The sequence below is a fragment of the Parasteatoda tepidariorum genome, chromosome 9 (assembly GCF_982258835.1).
Source record: "Parasteatoda tepidariorum strain Cologne lab strain chromosome 9, Ptep-v5.0, whole genome shotgun sequence".
In the NCBI taxonomy this organism is placed as follows: Eukaryota; Metazoa; Arthropoda; class Arachnida; order Araneae; family Theridiidae; genus Parasteatoda; species Parasteatoda tepidariorum.
The window spans coordinates 10,045,312-10,064,686 of record NC_141763.1 but is presented as its reverse complement, the minus strand read 5'-3'; the positions used below and the strand labels follow the sequence as shown (position 1 = coordinate 10,064,686).

The window sequence follows — 19,375 nt, the reverse complement described above, 5'->3', positions numbered from 1 at the left end:
TTAATTTTGTTTATTTCATCCACCGTCAAGATTCATCTCCGTTTTGAATTCTGTAGAAAAGCATTGATAGATGTAATTACAATTATTGTCTGATGCTCTGGTCTTTATTCAATAGATACATAAATCTGCAAGCTTGTGTGCTGTAATGGCTTATTATCACTTGTTGAAATTAGCTAGAGTGCTGTAATAAACCTTCGGTTAAAATGAGTACACATATAGCAAAAAATATTCAAAGACATCACATAGTCAAGTCATCAAACTAACTAACTAACTCTCTGGCATTACAGTCCATGTCGGACCATGACCTCACTAACAATTTTCCTCCAATTTCTAGCTCTTTGTTTCCAGTTTCGGACTTTTAGAGTCTTAAGGTCTTTTTCCACCTCGTCAAACCATCTTTTGACCAGCCTTCCTCTTTTCCTTTGGCCCTGGCACTGCCCCTTGAATATCTTCTTAGTGCCTCTGTTCTCTCAAGGTGTGCTAGCCATTGAATTCTCTTTGCTTTTACATAGTTGATTATATCTTTTTCTTTAAATAGTCTTGTAATTTCAAAATTTTATCGCCTTCTCCACAGATCACCCTCTTTGACAGGTCCAAAAGTAGTTCTAAGAATTTTTCTTTCCCAGGTAATCAGCATTTTTTCTTGTTTCTGGGTTGGAGTCCACGTCTCTGATCCATATAGATAACGATTGATCTGATTATAGTTTTATAAACCTGAAGCTTTGTTTTTCTCGTTATTACTTATGATGTTAGCAATCTCTTAAGTGCAAAATAACTGCGATTTCCAGCATTTAGTCTTTGCTTAATCTCTGGCATAATATCATTGTTTTCAGTGACAACTGAACACAAGTACTTAAATTCCCTAACTCTCTCAAATTTTGTCATTTCATTGATTTGTAGTTCTGTGTCCGTTCCCCTACAATCCATTATCATGTATTTGGCCTTATCACTATTTATTTCTAAACCAAAAAGACTAGCTTCTTTAATTAAGTCTTTGAAAAGGTCAACTAGTTTTACTTCTTGCTATCAATATTACATCATCGGCGAAAGCAAGGACTTGTTTCGTTCTATTAAAAATAGTACCTCCGCTATTTGATACCGTGTTACGCATCACTTTCTCAAGGCATACATTAAGCAACAAGGTTGACAGAATGTCCCCCTTGTCTCAATCCAGTCACAATATCAAATTCCCTGGACATTTTATTTTGTACCTTTACTTTCGCTAGAGTAGATGAAGTTGTCATTCTAATCAACCTTATTAGTTTATGAGGGATGTTAAACTCGTGTAAGGTCTGTAGCATCAATTCCCTATTTATTGAATCATATGCTTGCTTGAAATCGACATAGAGCTGATAGACATTAACATTCATTTCCTTGAATTTTTCCAAGATATTTCTAATGCTGAATATCTGGTCTATGGTTGATCTATTCAGCCTGAAGGCACATTGGTAGTCTCCAATTTCTCTCTCTATCAATGGCTTAAGTCTTGCAGCTATGACTTTCGCTAATACTTTGTAAGTCAGGTTAAGCAGGGAGATTCCTCTATAGTTATTGTAGTCCAGTATGTTTCCCTTTTTCAAAATTGGGAATATCACTGAGCTGTTCCATTCGTTTGGCATCTGTTCATTCTCCCAGACTTCATTTACATGGTCATACCCCATTTTGGATAACTTCTCACTGCCATATTTTATTAGTTTTGAGGAAATTAATTCCTCTCCAGGTGCTTTTCCATTACGTAACTTTTTATTTGTTTCTTTAACTTCTTCCATCTCTAACGGTTCACAATCATTCTCTGATGTAACTAAGTCACCTTCCATTTGTCCAATTACTACATTACAGTTTAAAAGGCTTTCAAAATGTTCTGTCCACGTTTCCAAAATTTCGTCTTCTTTTCCAACTAAGATTCCATGTTTTCTACGACAAAGTGTGGTTCGTGGTTGGTACCCTCTTCTTATAGAAGTTAATTTTGCATACATTCCACGGATGTCTCCTATCGCAGATAGGTCCTCCACTTCCTGTATCTTTTCTTTTTCCGGTGCTCTTTTCCTGGTACGAATAACTCTCTTGGCTAGTTTTCTCTTTTCCTTGTACACTTTTTCGTTGTTTCTTGTATTGTGGGCAATTAACCTTTCCCTCGCTTTATTCTTTTCATCAACTAGGATTTCACACTCTGCATCAAACCATTCTTTTTCCCTTTCCTTTCTTCGCTTCCCATGGATTCTTCAGCCAAGTTTATAATAATATTCTTGTATGTTTCCCACTTCTCTTCCACTGACAAATTCTCTGTATTCCCTAGGTACTCATCATCAATCTTCGCATCCAATGCTCTGCCATAGCTATCTCTGAAATTCTTATTTTTTAGTTTCTTTACGTAAAATTTCTTCTGCTTTTCCCCCTTGCTGTTTCGGGTTTTTGACATTCTCCTCTGTCTATATCTCATAACAACCAAAAAGTGATCACTATCACAATCCGCTCACCTGACATCCGAGCCATGTCTTTTATCAATTAAAATCAATCCCCAATTTGATTCTTCGTTTATTCAAGTCCATGTTTCCTTATGAATCCTCTTATGATCAAAACATGTACTACTAATAATCATACTGCTGCTAGTTGCAAAATCTACCGTTCTTACTCCATTTTCGTTGCTGGTTTCATGCAGGCCTGTAGTTGGTCTAAACCAGGGTTCTCTTCCAATTTTAGCATTTAAGTCTCCTAACACTATCTTTACATCATGTCTTGATACCTTTGAAATTTCCCTATTGAGATCTTCATAGAATTCGTTCTTTTGTTCGTCCTCAGCATATTCGGTAGGAGCATGTACACTAAACAAGGTAATGTTGAAGAATTTTGCTCCCAACCTTAATATACAGATTCTTTCATTAACTGCCCTAAAATCAATTACTTCACTCTTTACTTCTTTTCTCACAATGCCGTGAGAGTTCCTAGGAGAGCTGGAACTGTTGAAAATAGTATAATTTCCTAGATCAGTAATATCGCTCTCTTTCCATTTGACCTCTCGAATTGCCAAAATATCCAATCTATATTTATCACATTGCCTCTGCAGTTGTTTCACAGTGCCTGTTCGAAATAAACTCAACACATTCCAAGTTCCGAATCTCAAATCTCTGGTCCGTTTCTATTGTCCGTTTCCGTTATCCTTTATAGCACCCCAGCTTTTTCGTATTGTTAGTGTTTTCTGAACAATGGATTTTTCACAGGGTGGGGTTGTTAGCCCCACGCCTAACCCCCAACCTGGTGGACCAGGGTGTTCCTCTTTGTCTGGTGTCTCCCCTCCGACCTGTCCGGCTTGAGTGACCCTGCCATTAGCTAAGCCACCGCCGGCATAGCTCTCGGGATCAAGTCATCAAACATAGTAGTCATATAGTAATCGCAAAGACCTCACATAGTCAAGTCATCAAACATAGTAGTTGTCAAAGACATTACATCGTCGTGTCATCAAATATAGTAGTTATATAGTAGTCGTCAAAGACATCACATAGTCAAGTCATCAAACAAGTAATCATATAGTAATCGTCAAAGACATCAATCACATAGTCAAGTCATCAAACATAATAGTCATATAGTAGTCGTCAAAAACATCAATCACATAGTCAAGTTATTAAACATAATACTCATATAGTAGTTGTCAAAGACATCAATCACATAGTCAAACCATCAAATATAGTAGTCGTTAAAGACATCACATAGTAAAGTCATCAAACATAGTAGTCGTCAAAGACATCACATAGTCAAGTCCTCAAACATAGTAGTCATATAGTAGTCGTCAAAGACATCACATAATAAAGTCTTTAAATATAGTAGTTATATTGTAGTCGTCAAAAACATCACATAGTCAAATCATCAAATATAGTAGTCATATAGTAATCGTCAAAGACAAGTCATCAAGCATAGTTGCCATATAGTAGTCGTCAAAGACATTACATAGTCAAGTCATCAAACAAGTAGTCATATAGTAATCGTCAAAGACATCAATCACGTAGTCAAGTCATCAAACATAATAGTCATATAGTAGTCGTCAAAAACATCAATCACATAGTCAAGTTATTAAACATAATACTCATATAGTAGTTGTCAAAGACATCACATAGTCAAGTCCTCAAACATAGTAGTCATATAGTAGTCGTCAAAGACATCACATAATAAAGTCCTTAAATATAGTAGTTATATTATAGTCGTCAAAAACATCATATAGTCATCATGTTAAGGAGCATAGCGGAGTGCAATGTCACCAAGACTTCTTCGAAAAAGTAAGCTAAGATCGGGCTCTTAGAGCCTGTTTTTAGTCCAGCACACTTCATTAAGATACTGTGGGAAAGCGTAAATTAGAAGCTACTATAAACTTACCAGGTTACTATAAACTTATCAGGTTACTATAAACTAGCTACTATAAACTTACAAAGTTAAAATGAAGAATAACATGAGCATAGAATAGATATCATGAAAAAGGAAACAACAGTAGACATTATCTTTGCATACAAGCATTTGGAGTAGGGAGAATGCACTTAACTTTTTCAACGTATGATGCAGGGTGACACTGTCTCTAAAGATAAATCTGAGCAGTTTCTAGTTCGGTTTAGTAAGTTCGCGTTTTTCGGAAAGATGATATGTAGGTATTTCTCTTTCAACATTCTGAACTAGAAACAAGGTTCAATCTGCTAACATACAGTACCAGGCTGAATTATAGGACGCACTCTAAGATTCTATGTAAAATCTTATTTATCAGGTGATACTCTATACAGCTTTATTTGTTTTACGTGTTTGAAACCGGTTTGCACTTGTTTACATTCGTGTTTGTACTTGTTACATTCACAAACGTAGGCAAGTGCAAACCGGTTTCAGTTGACTAAAAACAATAATGCTGTATAGTATCACCTGATAATTAAGATTTTTCATACAGTCTGATAATTTGGCCAGAGACAATATGCAGGGTTAATCAAATCCGTACTATCGCGTTTAAAAGTGTTTGGAGGAAAAATAATATCACTTAATTCGTTAATAAAATCCAATCAATTTACGAAATTGATTTTAACAAATTTTAAGATCAAAATTTTAGGATAAAACTTTAAAATAATAAGTCAAAAAGGAAAAACGCTAAAAGTATATAAAACCAAATTTGTCTTATGTTAACAATTAAAATAAAAAAAGTTGGATACCAAAAATAAGCAAAACGTAATTTTAAAGATATGTATGTTTTCTTTATGTTATAACCATCGCTGAACAGCTGACCCAATTTTATGGGTTTACGAACAACTAATGTTCAACTCCGTAGCCTTGTCATTATGAACCTTATCCAGAAGACAAGGGAACTCCTGAATCAAGAATGCGAGAAATATGCTTTCTTGGAGGACTTTTTGATAGAACTAACCCGCATTTGCGTTACATGGAGAGGAAGACCACGAGAACCTCCCACGGATAGCCTGTCGGAAAGGGGACTTTAACCCATGATCTGTCTACCACTGAGGATATTTTTCGTCAGCACTGTTGTCGGTGCAAGTCGGATGCGGAATTCGTATCGACTGGGATTCGAACCCGGGTTGCCTCGTTGGAAGGCAAACACTCTATCCCCTGAACTATCGCGGCTCAAGATATGTATGTTAGCAAAAACAACACTTCATCAGGGGACTCGCTGTGTGCTAACACACATTTCTGTAGTTAGCGGTTAAGCTAAAAGCTGACTGTACCCCGAGACTCCATAAAGGAAAAACTAAATAAGAAATACAATATCTCAAAAATTCAAATGTTGAAATGAAGATGTAAATCCGATGATACACAGGAAAACACAAGTCTAAAGTACACTGAGAAAACTTTACACGGTACATGAGATCTAAAACAATGCTTGTCTGCGTAGCGCACTTATAGTCTCAGGTACAAAACTGTACTTTTTAAGCATAAAATCTCTTATAACTTTAGAACAAGCAACTCTATCAACTTTGTTTACATCTCATTCCAATCAGCGTAAGAATACACGAGAAACAATACCTCACTTGTCCATACAGCGATTCTCCTACTTTTTACCCTTTCATCATCTTAAATCATCAAAATTAAACTTAATTCGTGTCAATAATAGTATTGCGATATTTTACAGCTCTCCATAACGAATAATTACTTTCTTTCCCAGTAATTCTGCTTTTTAGTTCATAGCATAGCATTTTATTTCAATTAGTAACTATTACCAAAATTAATTATAATGCCTTTTAATATTGGTGACATTTAATGTTTTTCCTCAACGATTTAGTTAAAACTTCTTCATTAATTTTCCTTATCAATTGAAAACGTATTTTTTAATCTTTCAATTACCGTTTAATTTTAAATTATTTAATTTTGTAGAAACGCGTTTTAAGTGCCTAACTATAAACAAAATAATCCCGGATTCAGATTACTTCAGCATAAGGCTCCTATACTATCAACTCTAATTCATAAGTCCAATTCTATAAGTCTAATTCAGGGGCTCTACCTCAGTAGTACTAATTTGGTGACGACATGCTGTATGATCACGTTGATCATTCAGGAAGGCTGGCATAACGAATATAAAAAATAATTAATTATTGCAGAGCGGGCAATTATTAGAGCTTTTTTCTATTAGAGCTATAAGCTAGCAAATATCACTGCTGCAATCTTTAAAATGCTTGACAAAACGAATTCACTAGTATATAAGACTAGTATATATTTCGTCGATAATTCATTTTAAAACAATAGCTTCCATTAAGTCAATGAGAAAAGTTAATTTTTAAAATGTTTTTGTTAAAACATAATTGAAAAATCAAGAATCGGGCTACGTCATTTGTTCTCAATTGTACTCATTTAGATTCCCGCTGAATGTCATAATTTTAGAGCTTACTACAGTACTCCCCCACATAGAATTTCATCTTTGATAGAATTCGATGAACGGATATCACTAGTTGATTCATTGCTGTTTCGTGAGGAGCCGGGAGAGCTGTATTAAAATCACCGGACTTTGAGTGCAAATAGTGAAAGCTGTATTAAGTACACGGCCGTGGTTGCTCCTGTGTTACCATTAGCAGTCGAGTGTATACATACTGGCGTTGTGTGCGATCGAAGTTGAGTAGCAACAGCGTAATACGGACAATGTCAAAGTCACAAATCGCAAGTTAATTGTTTAATGAGGATCATCTATCGATGTAGCCGAGTTTAGATCACGTCCGGGTCACCAATGTGGGCCGAGTGTCATCGACAATGACAACATAGAATGAATTTAACATGTCTTATATACTAGGGAATTGGAATTGAAAAATTTTAGTGGTAGACACGCTACAACACGCAAATTTGTTTAAATTTACGTATAAATTATCTCTACATAATTTTACGAATAAATTATCTCTAAAATTTTTAATTTTACGTATAAATTATCTCCACATCTTCAAAACTCAGATAATGAGATATTTAAGTGTTATAAAACTAACTGCCCAAAAGATTACGTGAATCACATATCTTCACCTTCTTATAATTTTTATGGTGATGAAAACGAGGTTGATTCCAATTGTATTTTTAAAGAGGCAATTACACTTGGTAAAGGAATATTAATTTTTAAGAGGTAAAATTGTACCTCAGGTGGTCATATTTAAAGACTCTTTTAAAATGTTATCTTCGTAGTCATTGTCATAAATTCAATTTAGAGTTGACAAAATTGAATTTTATCTGGAATACGCAAGCCATTCATCATTTTTTTTAAAAAAACCTATTTCTATGAAGAAAAAAATAATTTTCTCTCCCTAAAATGTATTGCAAAACTTATCAGATAGCAACAAAACATTTCAATAGTCCTCTTCGTAAATATAAAATAAGCCCACTGTTACAAGAAAAGTAATTTTGAAACATTTTGAAAACTTTCAACTTAAGACGGCACTTGTAAAACTTCCCCATAAAATTTTAGTTTCAATCCAATCGAAAAATATTAGGGCTTCCAAGAACCCCAATCTTTTCTCTTAAATTGGCATCAGACGACTTTTTACTCTCGCTATAGCGACTAGTTACCCCCTCCTGTTCCATTCTTTTCTTCTAGACGTAACCGGAGGCTATACAGAACACATATTGGACAAATCACTTAAACTCGAAACGAGAAATTGGTTATGAAACTTCCAAGTTCCGTGAAGAAGAAGAAAGAAAAAGAGGGAGGAAAGAAAAAAAAAAGTGTTTTCATCTTCCAAAAACTAATATCCCCCGACTCACATAAAAGAAACAAATAAATAAAGAAAAGTGCCCTCATTGGCTCCCAATGACGTGACGTCACCTTTCCACACCTGTGACGTATGATGTGTGATAGGATTATCTTCTGTTTGTCAATAATTCTTCTAAAATTACATCTCTTGTCGACATATTGGAACAATAAATTTCACTTCTTTTTTTTTCTTTTCTTTTTTTTTTCGTCTTGAGAAATTTTTTTCAGATTCGCTTTGCGGTTAGAAAGATCTGGTTAAGAAGTTGTTTATTTTATACCCATCTTCTATTGTTGCCAGGTTTCGAAATCTTATAAAAACAGGAAGAAAAAAAATATGTATTGTTCTGTGCTGAAAAGTTCAACAAACACTAGAGTCGTCAACAGATTTTTCGCTTTTCGTAATATGCGCAAATATTATCAAGGGACTGAAAAATATTTTCAAAAGAGTTTATTATCTTCTGGAGAAAAAAAAACTAATATTTTATTATCCTCCACCGCAATTAGTTTGAAAAATAAATTGTGTTCTGAGGCCAGCCTATTTAAATATTTTTCTGATATTAGTGGCAAAAAAGCAAATTTTATCCTTATTTTTTCCTCCATTAGATAAAAAATTGATTTTCGACTGAAATAAAAACGAAAAAAAAAATCATAGCCATTAAATAGCAATTTTAAAAAAATTGTTTGAAAGAAAAAAGCAGATTTAAATTTGCATAATTTTTCCTTAACTTTTATTTCAGGTTCTGAGCTAGCAATGATATGTAGTTGCTGGATTTTTTTTCTCACGATAATTAGGTTTGTAGGTACTTTATTAACGTCGCAGTAGCGCTGCACAACAGCCTATTGACGAAGGTCTGGGAAACATCCCTAAAGATGGTTCAAAGACTTTGATCCTCTGCATGGCTCCCCTGTTTTGGTAGCCCAACGACCTGCGAAGTCGACATTTTATTTTATTTTATGACCGCCGTTGAACAGTCGACCCAAGCAGTCGACATTAGAACAGTATTTAGAGCCGTGGAGGGTCAGGGGATGGAGCGTTTGTCTTCCAATGAGGTGAACCGGGTTCGAATCTCACCGATGGCTGGTCGATACAAATTCGCATCCTGCTTGCACGAACCACAGCGCAGACGTGAAATATCCTCAGTGGTAATCGGACCATGAGTTAGAGTCCCTTTGCAGTCAGGCTAACCGTGGGAGGTTCTCGTGGTCTTCCTCTCCATGTAACGCAAATGCAGATTAGTTCTATCAAAAAGTCCTCCAAGAAGGCAAATTTCTCCCCATACTTGTTCCAGGAGTTCCCTTGTCTTCTTGATTGGGTCCAAAATTACAAGGTTATTGAGTTGAACGTTAGTAGTCGTAAACCCAAAAATTGGGGAAGCTGTTCAATGACGGTTATAAAAGTAGAACAGTTGAACGAGGACCGATACCGCGCACCCTCAAGCCTTGCACAGGCTGATCAAGGTGGTCACCCACCCGCTGACTGACTGCAGCCAGTGATGCTTGCTGAATCATTAATGCTATGTTAAATTGAAATTGTTAAGATGTTAAAATTTTCTAAGTTAAATTATTAATGCTAAGTTAAATTAAAAATGTTAAGATGTTTAAAATGTTTAAAGGTAAATTATTAATGGTAAGTTAAATTAAAAATGTTACGATGTTAAAAATGTTAAAATGTTCTAAGTTAAATTATTAATGCCAAGTTATTATCTTGATAAGTTAATTTAGAACCAGATTAACTCACTGTTGAGTTATAGAGAATAGAAAAATTAAAGAACGTTAAAAGAGTACAAATAATAATACAAAAAACCATACTATTATATCGGTTCTGTATTAAATAACCTTCCCCTGTGTCGAAATATGGAATTAGAGACAAAGATATGCAGAAGGGAATTACATTCCAAGTTATAACAGGGGAAACGAGATTTCCATATAGGGTATCGTCACAAAGTTTAACCCACTGATGGCTCTGCGCGTAAAAAGTCTTTAACCTGCAGTCTTCTCCGCATTGCAAAACCAGTTTTTCCTTGTTAATAGATAGAAAAATAGCTTATTGGGGTGTAACATTCCTCCAATTTTGCCTATTTGCTAAATAGTTGGATTTTCGCAACACGTGAAGTATCATCTTTATTAACATTTTTTTTCTTCCTAAATTGAGCTCAATTTTTAAAACTTTCTCCTCATCTTAATTTTAGTAAGCTTCTTTTTTATAATTATTTGTATAGCCGTGATGGCTCAGGGGATAGAGCGTTCGCCTTCCACGAAGGTGAGCCGGGTTCGAATCGCAGCGGTGACTGGTTGATACGAATTCCGTATTCGGTTTGCACCGACCACAGTGGTGACGCAAAATATCTTCAGTGGTAGACGGATCACGGGTTAGAGTCTCCTTGCCGTCTGGCAAACTGAGGTTCTCGTGGTTTTCCTCTCCATGTAACGCAAATGCTGGTTGGTTTCCTCAAAAAGTCCCTTACGAAGGCAAATTTCTCCCAATACTTGATCCAGGAGTTCGCTTGTCTTCTGGATTGAGTTCAAAATTACAAGACCACGGCGCTGATCGTTAGTAGTCGTAAACCCAATATAGGGTCGGTTCTTGAACGGCGGTTATAAAATAAAATAAAATGTAACTATTTATACCATTTTAATAGTTTAATTACGTTTTAATAGTTTAATTACACAGTTCTGATTTTTTTTTCCTGATAACACCAAAATTAAGAAAATTGACTCATACATAAAAGAAATTTTTTCAGCATATATGAGATATCATCTATATTTACGCTATTTCCTTAAATTGAGCCAAATTTTAAAAATTTTCTCCTTCCTCATCGCAATTTTAGTAAACTTTTTCATAAAAAATATCATTAAAATTTGTGATCAATAAAGTTATGCCACTGCTTGATTTCACCTGAAACAAAGCAAATCTATATTTTTTTTAAATATTATGTGATATTTGAGAAGAAAAAAAAGAAGTACTTTGTAAACACAAATAGAAACGGTCAAAAAGAGAGGTTAACGCTCCATGTTCTCTATAGTGATATTTTGTGCGTGCCCCTGGGCATTTTTTTTATTTCATCATTGCTTATCGAGTATATTTTTTAGTCAGAATTTTTGTAGTCGTTTGTTCATTATCATAGTAATTCAAGCTTGAGGTTAATTCTTCAATACCACCTTCCTATCAGAAAATATGGTCTTAAAAATGTATTTTTAAATAATAAGCTAAATGAGTTTTTTTATAAATCAATCCAATTTATTTTAACATAACATCACTAGAAAAAAATGGTCTGTATTGAATTAAACTTAATTATATTAATTAATATCTATTTTGGATATTTTAATTATTTTATTTGAAGAATCTAGTCAGAAGAATCTTTATTTATTCATTTTTTTAAAATTATCCAATTATGCAAATCTCCAATTCTGTTATTGAACAATATATATTTTTATATATAGTTCATAATGTATTATCATAGCTGATATTAATACTATTCTGAGAATACTAAGTAAATATATCACACAAACAAAAAACTCTTCGAGATTATAAACAGAGAAAAATCGAGATGCAGGGAGCATAATTTAAAAGCAGAATAATACAGAAAATGTAAGTTCTACTTTATTCTGTGCCATTTTTGCTTTCTTCATTATTCGCTAAAAGCGAGGGGTTTGTTAGTGTGAAAGACTTGTTTAATCTTTAACTCCAACTTACTTTGACATTTCAATCTCGAAATAAGGTATAAAGAAAACGTATCACTTTCTTAATTTAAGAAAGTATTTCCCGTTTAGGAAATCAGAGCGGGAACTCGCGCCTTGTTTGATTAAATTTACATAATGGTAGAAAGTACCCCTTTCCATCAACTTCATTCCGTGAACTCAGTTTTTTTTTTTTTAAATTTTGCCAACCTTGTTGCAAAAAAAGAAAAAGAAGAAAAAAAACCCTGTTGCATGTAATAAAGCTTCGATGTCAAATGATTGAGATGTTTAAGAAGTAAACACTATGTTACTGTGAATGACCGAAATTGCTCGTTGTTGACTTCCACATAGTCGTTATGGTAAATGTCGGAAATGCGTTCTAGGTCTAGTTAAGTTCCACTGCCCGGTATACATTTGCCCGGCATAAACTACATCATTTTACTTTTTTTATAATCGTCATTGAACATCCGACTCAATTTTGGGTTTACCACTACTAATGTTCAACTCCGCAGCCTTGCAATTTTGAACCAGTCCAGAAGACAAGGAAACTCCTGGATCAGTACCCGCAGAGGTATGATTTGTTATGGGAACATGGAGGACTTTGTGACTCGACAGATTTAACGTGCATCAGTCACATTTACTACAAGGGGAGTCTTAAGTCGGCGGGGATCGAACCCACGATCTCTTGGACATGGGCCCAGTGCCCTACTATCCAGGTTATTCCTGGCCCGCCCTACCTATATATTTTATATGTCCCGAATACATTTGCCCGGTATGCCCTTCATCACTGTTTTTTAAGGAGAAGTGCCACTGCTCGGTATGCGGTTAATCGGTACTCCGAGCACTGATGTTTCTTCTAATCTATCCTCAGCAGATATCGAATAAATATAGTGATATCATCGAATAAATTAATATCAAATCAGATGTAACAAATATTTCGGACATTCACCAAAGTGACTATGTGACTGTTGACATTCACCGTTGAAAGTCGACATTCTCTTGCTGTCGGCCATTCACCGTAACAACTATATTTCTCATGTTGCTTTTATTACTGCTTTGTAAAATATTTTTGATGTTCCATCATTAGGATGTCGTTGAAATTTGCCTCTTTTATTATATTTTCTATTAATATGAATATAATAATAAAATAAAATGAATGATATGATTGATTCTAAATAATATGATTGCTCTAAAATTTTGAGTGTGAATCAGTTTTCTATAAAAATTTCCAATATATGAAATAAAACCCTATTTGTAGGATCATTTATTGAATACGCAATTAAGGGACTTGCTAATGTCCTTGATAAACATGTCCTGCGATGTTTATCGTGGCCATTTTTAAGGATTATGTTAATTACACTGAAATGTTTTGTTGTGTAATGACTTTCTTTTTTTCTCATTGCGGGTCACTGTTCTCGGTTTTGTGTTCCGTTGTTCAAATAAATATAATAAAATAAATATTGGATTTTATGATGCTGTTTTTTTTTCAGTCCTGCGCTAGATGTTTTAGAGCAGGGGTTTCCAACTGGCGGCCCGGGGGCTGAATCTGGGAAGCCTTCTTTTGTGGCCCGCGAACTAAAATATATTAGTTGTTATTTTTTTACGGACAATTTTCGTAAAAAATCTATTTGGGTTTAAAATACTTTTCTCGTTAATAAAAACCTAATTTCTTCGTTTCTGTGACATTTAACATTCCAAAGGTGAAAAAAAATTATATCTCAGGTTTTGCATCCAAGAAAATATTTATTCAAATACAAAAATAATCGTGTATGTTGCTCTTTCTTATTTCATTTTTTTTTTTGTATTTTGTTAATATAACTTAGCATGTGCATATCAGAAATTTTCTCGAAGAAATTCTCATATTTAACTTTTTAAAACCACTCATTTTGGACGAAAATATTTTCACACACATTTGTAAATTTTAAATTTAAATATATATTCTCCGGTGGTTGCAGCAGACAAAACCTCAATTTTCTCATTAAACATTTTATGTGCTACTATGTAAGTTTTAATACCTTAACAATTACTCGTACATATCTGTTGCACATTAATTGTTTAATACATAGGTGCACATTAAGTTATTTTAGACCGAATTTTTATTATTTATTTAATATTTTTAAAAATATTATTAATAACAAATAAATATTTTTCAAAATCCACTTCTTATTTTAATTTGTAATTCAATACTTTTGTTTCGTACAACTTGGTAAAACTCTGACAGTAATATTTAATGTTCCCTCAAACATAAAAGAGTCCAAAAAAAAATTTTGATAAAGTTGCGGCCCGCCATTTGATTTGTGTTTTAAATTGTGTCCCCCGGCCTCATGCAGTTGGAAACCCCTGTTTTAGAGGATATCTTTTCATATTCAGTCTTTTTTTTTTTTTGAAAAATGAACACTTAACGCACTTTGTGAACACTTAACGCACTAAACTGAAGGTTATGCCGTGTTAAGGTACACGGTATAAACTTCCCTTTAACATGAGTGAAGTAGAGTCCATGCTTCTATTAAATTATTACGGGAATTGTTAATTTATGAATTACATTTCTAAGACCCGAGCTTAAAAATGTGGAAAAAAATACTATTTTTGCTAAGAAAATCGTAATTTAGAAGAAAATAAATTGTTTGATGTAATGAAATAATTTTTTTAAAAATTTCAATTATTTTAAATTTGTAAACATTATTAAGTATTACATAAAAAATATGCGTTTAAATTTTTTATATATTTTACCATATTCTAGGATATTTTTATAGTGTATTACTTTGTACTTTATAACAAGAACTTTAAAACAAACATAAAAACACAAGCTCTCTCAAAACATATGGAATGTCCACGTATGGTGTTTTTTTTAATCAACTCTTAATTTAATCAAGAAATGAACTAAAATGCACTTTTAAAATGACAAATGGGGATTTCGGGAAAATATTTTTAAAATCCACGCCACTTATTTAGTTATTTCATTCTCATTTCTTATTTAGTTATTCCATATTTAGTTATTTCATACCTATAAACCATTCTGATTCCAGAGTCGCGATGCTCTGGGCCAGAAAGTTCGCTTCTGCCCTGGTTCGAATCCCGGCGATGACTGATTGATAGAGATTTACCAACCACAATACTGATATAAAATATTCTCCGTGGTTGATGGATCAAGGGTTAGAATCTTTTTGTCATCGGGCTAACCGTCAGAGATTTATATGCCCCCCCCCCTCTTTGGAACGCAAACGGAGATTCTTCCATCAAAAAAAATTTCCTCGAAAAATAGTTTATCCCAATACTTGATGGAGGATTTGCCTTGTCTTCTGAGTTGGGTTTAAAGTTGCAGTGTATAGAGCTGAACATTGACAGCAGTAAATCCAAAAATTGGTTAGCCGTTCCACCCCGTTAAAAAACGGAAAAAATAAGAGTTGAAATAATGCTTCAGGTTTTTAAAATTCGAACAATTTTTAGATAAACATTTGCTGTAAAAGCAACACCATTCCAATAATTTAATAAAAGCTGCAGCATACTCTCCATGTATATCAAATAAGAACATGCTTTTATTCGAAAACTAATTCTAAAACAACCATCCAATAAATACTAACACTCAAAAATAATTTCGAATCCCATATTCTTGAACTAAATCTTTGTAAACAACTACCAAATACTACTTATAATAATAGGATGAAATAAGTTATAAATAAACATAAGCTTTCAACAGACTAACTCTTCTGTTATAAATTTTGAGAAAACAAACAGTTCATTCAAAACTCAAATTCTTAGAAAATTTAAAATAATTCGACAAAATAATTCTATTGTTGAGAGCGTAGCGTGAAGTTTACGAATGACAACATTTAATTTTAAGTCACGTGTGAAATTTCCTGACAGCTCAAAGGGGTTGTTTATCATTCGCTTATATTGATAAAAATGACGTTCTTTCCGGCTGAAGAAATAATTCAAACATACCTGAAAAAATAATTTGATTTTGTTCTTTATTTGCGAATGATATTTACTCGTTCAAGAAAAAAAGTTCTTCGAATTAATAAAGCTGATTTACGAAAAAAAATATCTTTTTGCCGTTAGAAAGAAGAAAAAAATATTGTATTTTAAATCGTGCGATGTATGTTTTTTTTTCTGATTTATTCTTAGAAGTAATTTGATTTATTTCGTTTGTTAAATGATATGCCGGATTTCGCGTATTAAGGGAAATTTCCTACTGTGTTATCTTTACGAAAACACCGGATTTCCATTTCCTGAAAAATTTCATATGTTTCATGATCGAGGGTATATTTTAGACGAAATTAGGGTCCTGTAACGAACACTTCTCACTTTTCTTAGTTAGTAGTTAAAACTGACCCTTTAAAAAATAATTTTTCGAAAAATTTTAGCTTTCATAAAATATCTTAAAGTGAAAGGATTCCTTAATAAAATTTTACATCTTCAAAATAGACTCTTCAAAATATTTTTGATTTTTTTAAATTGGCCCCCTCACAGTTTTTGCCTTTCACATAGAGATTGCTATCTCACATGTTATCCAAGAATTCCCATTTCAATAACTTCCTTTTTTCCAGTCGCGATGGCTCAGGGGATAGAGCGTTTGCCTTCCAATGAGGAGAACCGGGTTCGAATCCCAGTTATGACGAATCCCAGGCTAGCTTACACCGACCACAGTGCTGACATGAAAAATCCTCAGTGGTAGACGGATAATGGGCTAGAGGACTCTAACCCATGATCCGTCTACCAAGGCAAACCGTGGGAGGTTCTCGGGGTCTTCCTCTCCATGTAACGCAAATGTGACTTAGTTAAATCAAAATGTCCTCCTCAAAGGTAAATTTCTCCTATTACTCGATCCAGGAGTTCCCTTGTCTTCTGGATTGGGTTCAAAATGACAAGGCTACGGAGTTGAACATCAGTAGTCGTAAAGCCATAAAATTGGGTCTGCTGTTCAATGACGGTTAGAAAAAAAATTATTTCATTTTGTTTTTATTCGCAATTCTAACCTTTTTGCCTTTTATTAACTGAGTTTATTTAGTTTAATGGGTTTTCACTGTGACGGCATTTTAACTCTTTCCATTATTTTCCTTTTTAAAATATCCATGATTATTTTCTTAACTTTGTCCGGTCACTAGATTACCTGATAGATATGAGCTCGGACTAGCTTTTAAAAGTCCGGGAACGGATTTTTTTAATCCTAGTCCACCTGAGCCCGAGATATTGAGGATTCATTAGAGCTAAAGCCCATCCGAACTCAAAATATATAGATAAACGCCAAATTTTGCTGTTTCGTCATTTGGCTATGGATATCTAAAACAATGGAATTAGTAAACTAAAACCTTTTTCTATTGCAAACTTATGAAAGAAAATGCGAAGAGAAAAACTGAAACTCTAAGATGACTAATTTGTTTCAGTCATCTTAGAGTTTCAGTTATTATTATATTGGGAGTAGAAATTAGTTCCGTCCTTTTTTTGTGATCAAAAATGCATTTATTTCAGAACAAAATGAATGAACAGATAATTCAAAGTATTGTCCATCACTAGCTACTTTTTCCACCACCTCTCTGACAATTTTCGAATTCCATCTCGAAAAAATGTCTCGTCTCTTAAAGTGATCCAAGTTAGGAGCCAATTTTCGATTTCTGCGAAAAAAGTGAACTGGTGACCTGCCAAATCATGCTGCATCCGTCGGAACAACCAGTAATCAGAAGGAGCAATGTCCAGTGAATACAGCGGGTGCGGTAAAATATCCCACTTGAGCGTTTCCAAACAATTTCTTACGACTTTTGCGACATCAGGCCGACTGTTATTATGCAGAAGAATAAATTTGTCAGCTCTTTGCTCGTATTCCGGCCGTTTTTCTCGTAATGCACGACTCAAACGAATCAATTGCGGCCTATACCGACCGCCCGTAATGGAATCACCAGGTTGTAGCAACTCATAGTATACAACACTATTCATCATTCTTCATTCACCATTCTTGAAACGTCGAAACCATTCCCTTACATGATTTATCAGTTGGAGCATTGTCACCATAAACTTCTACAAGTAATCGATGCGCTTCAGCTGCACTTTTCTTCCAATTGAAGCAGAAACATAAACCTCCCGCAAATGCTGCTTAGTTACCACAAAATTTGAAATATTCAGCAAAGTAAAAAACAGGGTTTTTGTATGAAACTCAAAGCGATATTAACTGAATATTATTGACAGATGTTTAAACTCTCTGAAACCACCGAAACCAACTGTCACTATGAAACATTCATAACAGTCAGAGCCATCTTTTAAAAACGGACCGAACTAATTTGTACTCCAAATATATTAATATATATTAATACACTAGTGTGGAAAAGTATTAGGTTAAACTCAATATTATAGATGGTTGATTGGAAATGTAATAAATAAAGTATGGTTTTATTCCTAAGCATTCTTAATATGCTTATCAACCAGAAAGCAAAGTTAGCGCTTTGAAAGTCACTTTAAATCAAATGCCATTTTCATATCAGTAGGGTATTTGTTTTTCGCGAGGCGATTTTCTTACATCTAAAAATTGGATTAAAATACAATTGAAAGATGCAATTTTAACAAAGAAGCATAAGTTTTGAATATTTATTTACGGAAATCGTGATTCTAACTTTAATTTATTATTGACATTTATTTATGAAGAATTAGTTCTTACAAGACTCGAATTATATAAAAAAAGGAAATATTCAACTGAACTGAGTGCAAAGATTTGAATTTAATGCGAAGATTACATTTCCATTAAATTGCAAGAAAAGTAAAAATTCTGAAATCAAGCGTAATATATATGTTGGCTTCACTAAATAAAACGGAAATCATCTGTACACAAAAAAAAAAAGAAAAAAACCGCATAGAAAGGTTAAAATGCCTTTCACGCGTTGACCAAAAACTTTTGTACGCTAGTGTATATATTAACAAAATATTATTAAATAAGAAAATCAAAATTTTAAACTAAATAAAAGCCCTTTTACAATAAGCGCAGGCATCACAAAGCAAAAGTACAGACCAGAAATAGCAGATCACTGTAAATTTTTATGCGTCATAAATTTTACATTTTTCATGCTCAATAACTGAACCATAAAGTTTTTAAAAGTAGTAAAAAAGTGTAAGAAACTTTTATCACGAATCGTGTCCACCCGAACCCGAAACCTATTATCAGTAAACGAGCACGTTTCATCTCCGTTACCGGATCTCCGCATGTTTACTGCGCACTCCTTATTTTTTGTCGTAGATTTTCTTCGTTTAATCTAATTCGTTCGATGTAATTGGAAAAAATTCTTTAATCTTGCCAAATATTTTAATATTTTCGAAATGTCTTAATCGTTACAGAATAACTTATCTTAAAAGCTAACTCAAGCGGCTTCAAACTGAATTGAGACGAATTAACTCCTTGATTTGTCTTTTCTTCTGCCACGTTTAGATAAAGTTCATACAAACGGAGTGGATATATCTAAAGAACAATTTGCAAACCAAAAATAATCCATAAAAAAAGAAAAGAAACAAACTAAATCA

General features: G+C 33.7%; 1 protein-coding gene across 1 annotated transcript; it reads right to left on the bottom strand.

Moving 5' to 3' along the window:
- Window positions 1–1,130: 1,130 nt before the first annotated feature.
- Window positions 1,131–17,809, bottom strand: LOC147803313 (uncharacterized). Its single transcript, XM_087150488.1, has 4 exons — window positions 17,627–17,809; window positions 3,253–3,349; window positions 2,602–3,078; window positions 1,131–2,155 (listed from the first exon to the last, which is right to left on the bottom strand). The coding sequence occupies exons 1-4, from the start codon at window positions 17,807–17,809 to the stop codon at window positions 1,131–1,133; spliced, it is 1,782 nt and encodes a 593-aa protein (XP_087006614.1).
- Between the last annotated feature and the right edge of the window lie 1,566 nt (window positions 17,810–19,375).

Bases quoted from the DNA above. Each gene is read 5' to 3' on its own strand.
- LOC147803313 (XM_087150488.1), bottom strand. From the start codon at position 17,809: ATGATGAATAGTGTTGTATACTATGAGTTGCTACAACCTGGTGATTCC. The intron at 3,350-17,626 runs GTAAGAAATTGT...CTTGATCCCGAG, and splicing joins GGCCTGATGTCGCAAAAGTC to AGCTATGCCGGCGGTGGCTT. The intron at 3,079-3,252 runs GTTGGGGGTTAG...TATTTCGAACAG, and splicing joins GGAACACCCTGGTCCACCAG to GCACTGTGAAACAACTGCAG.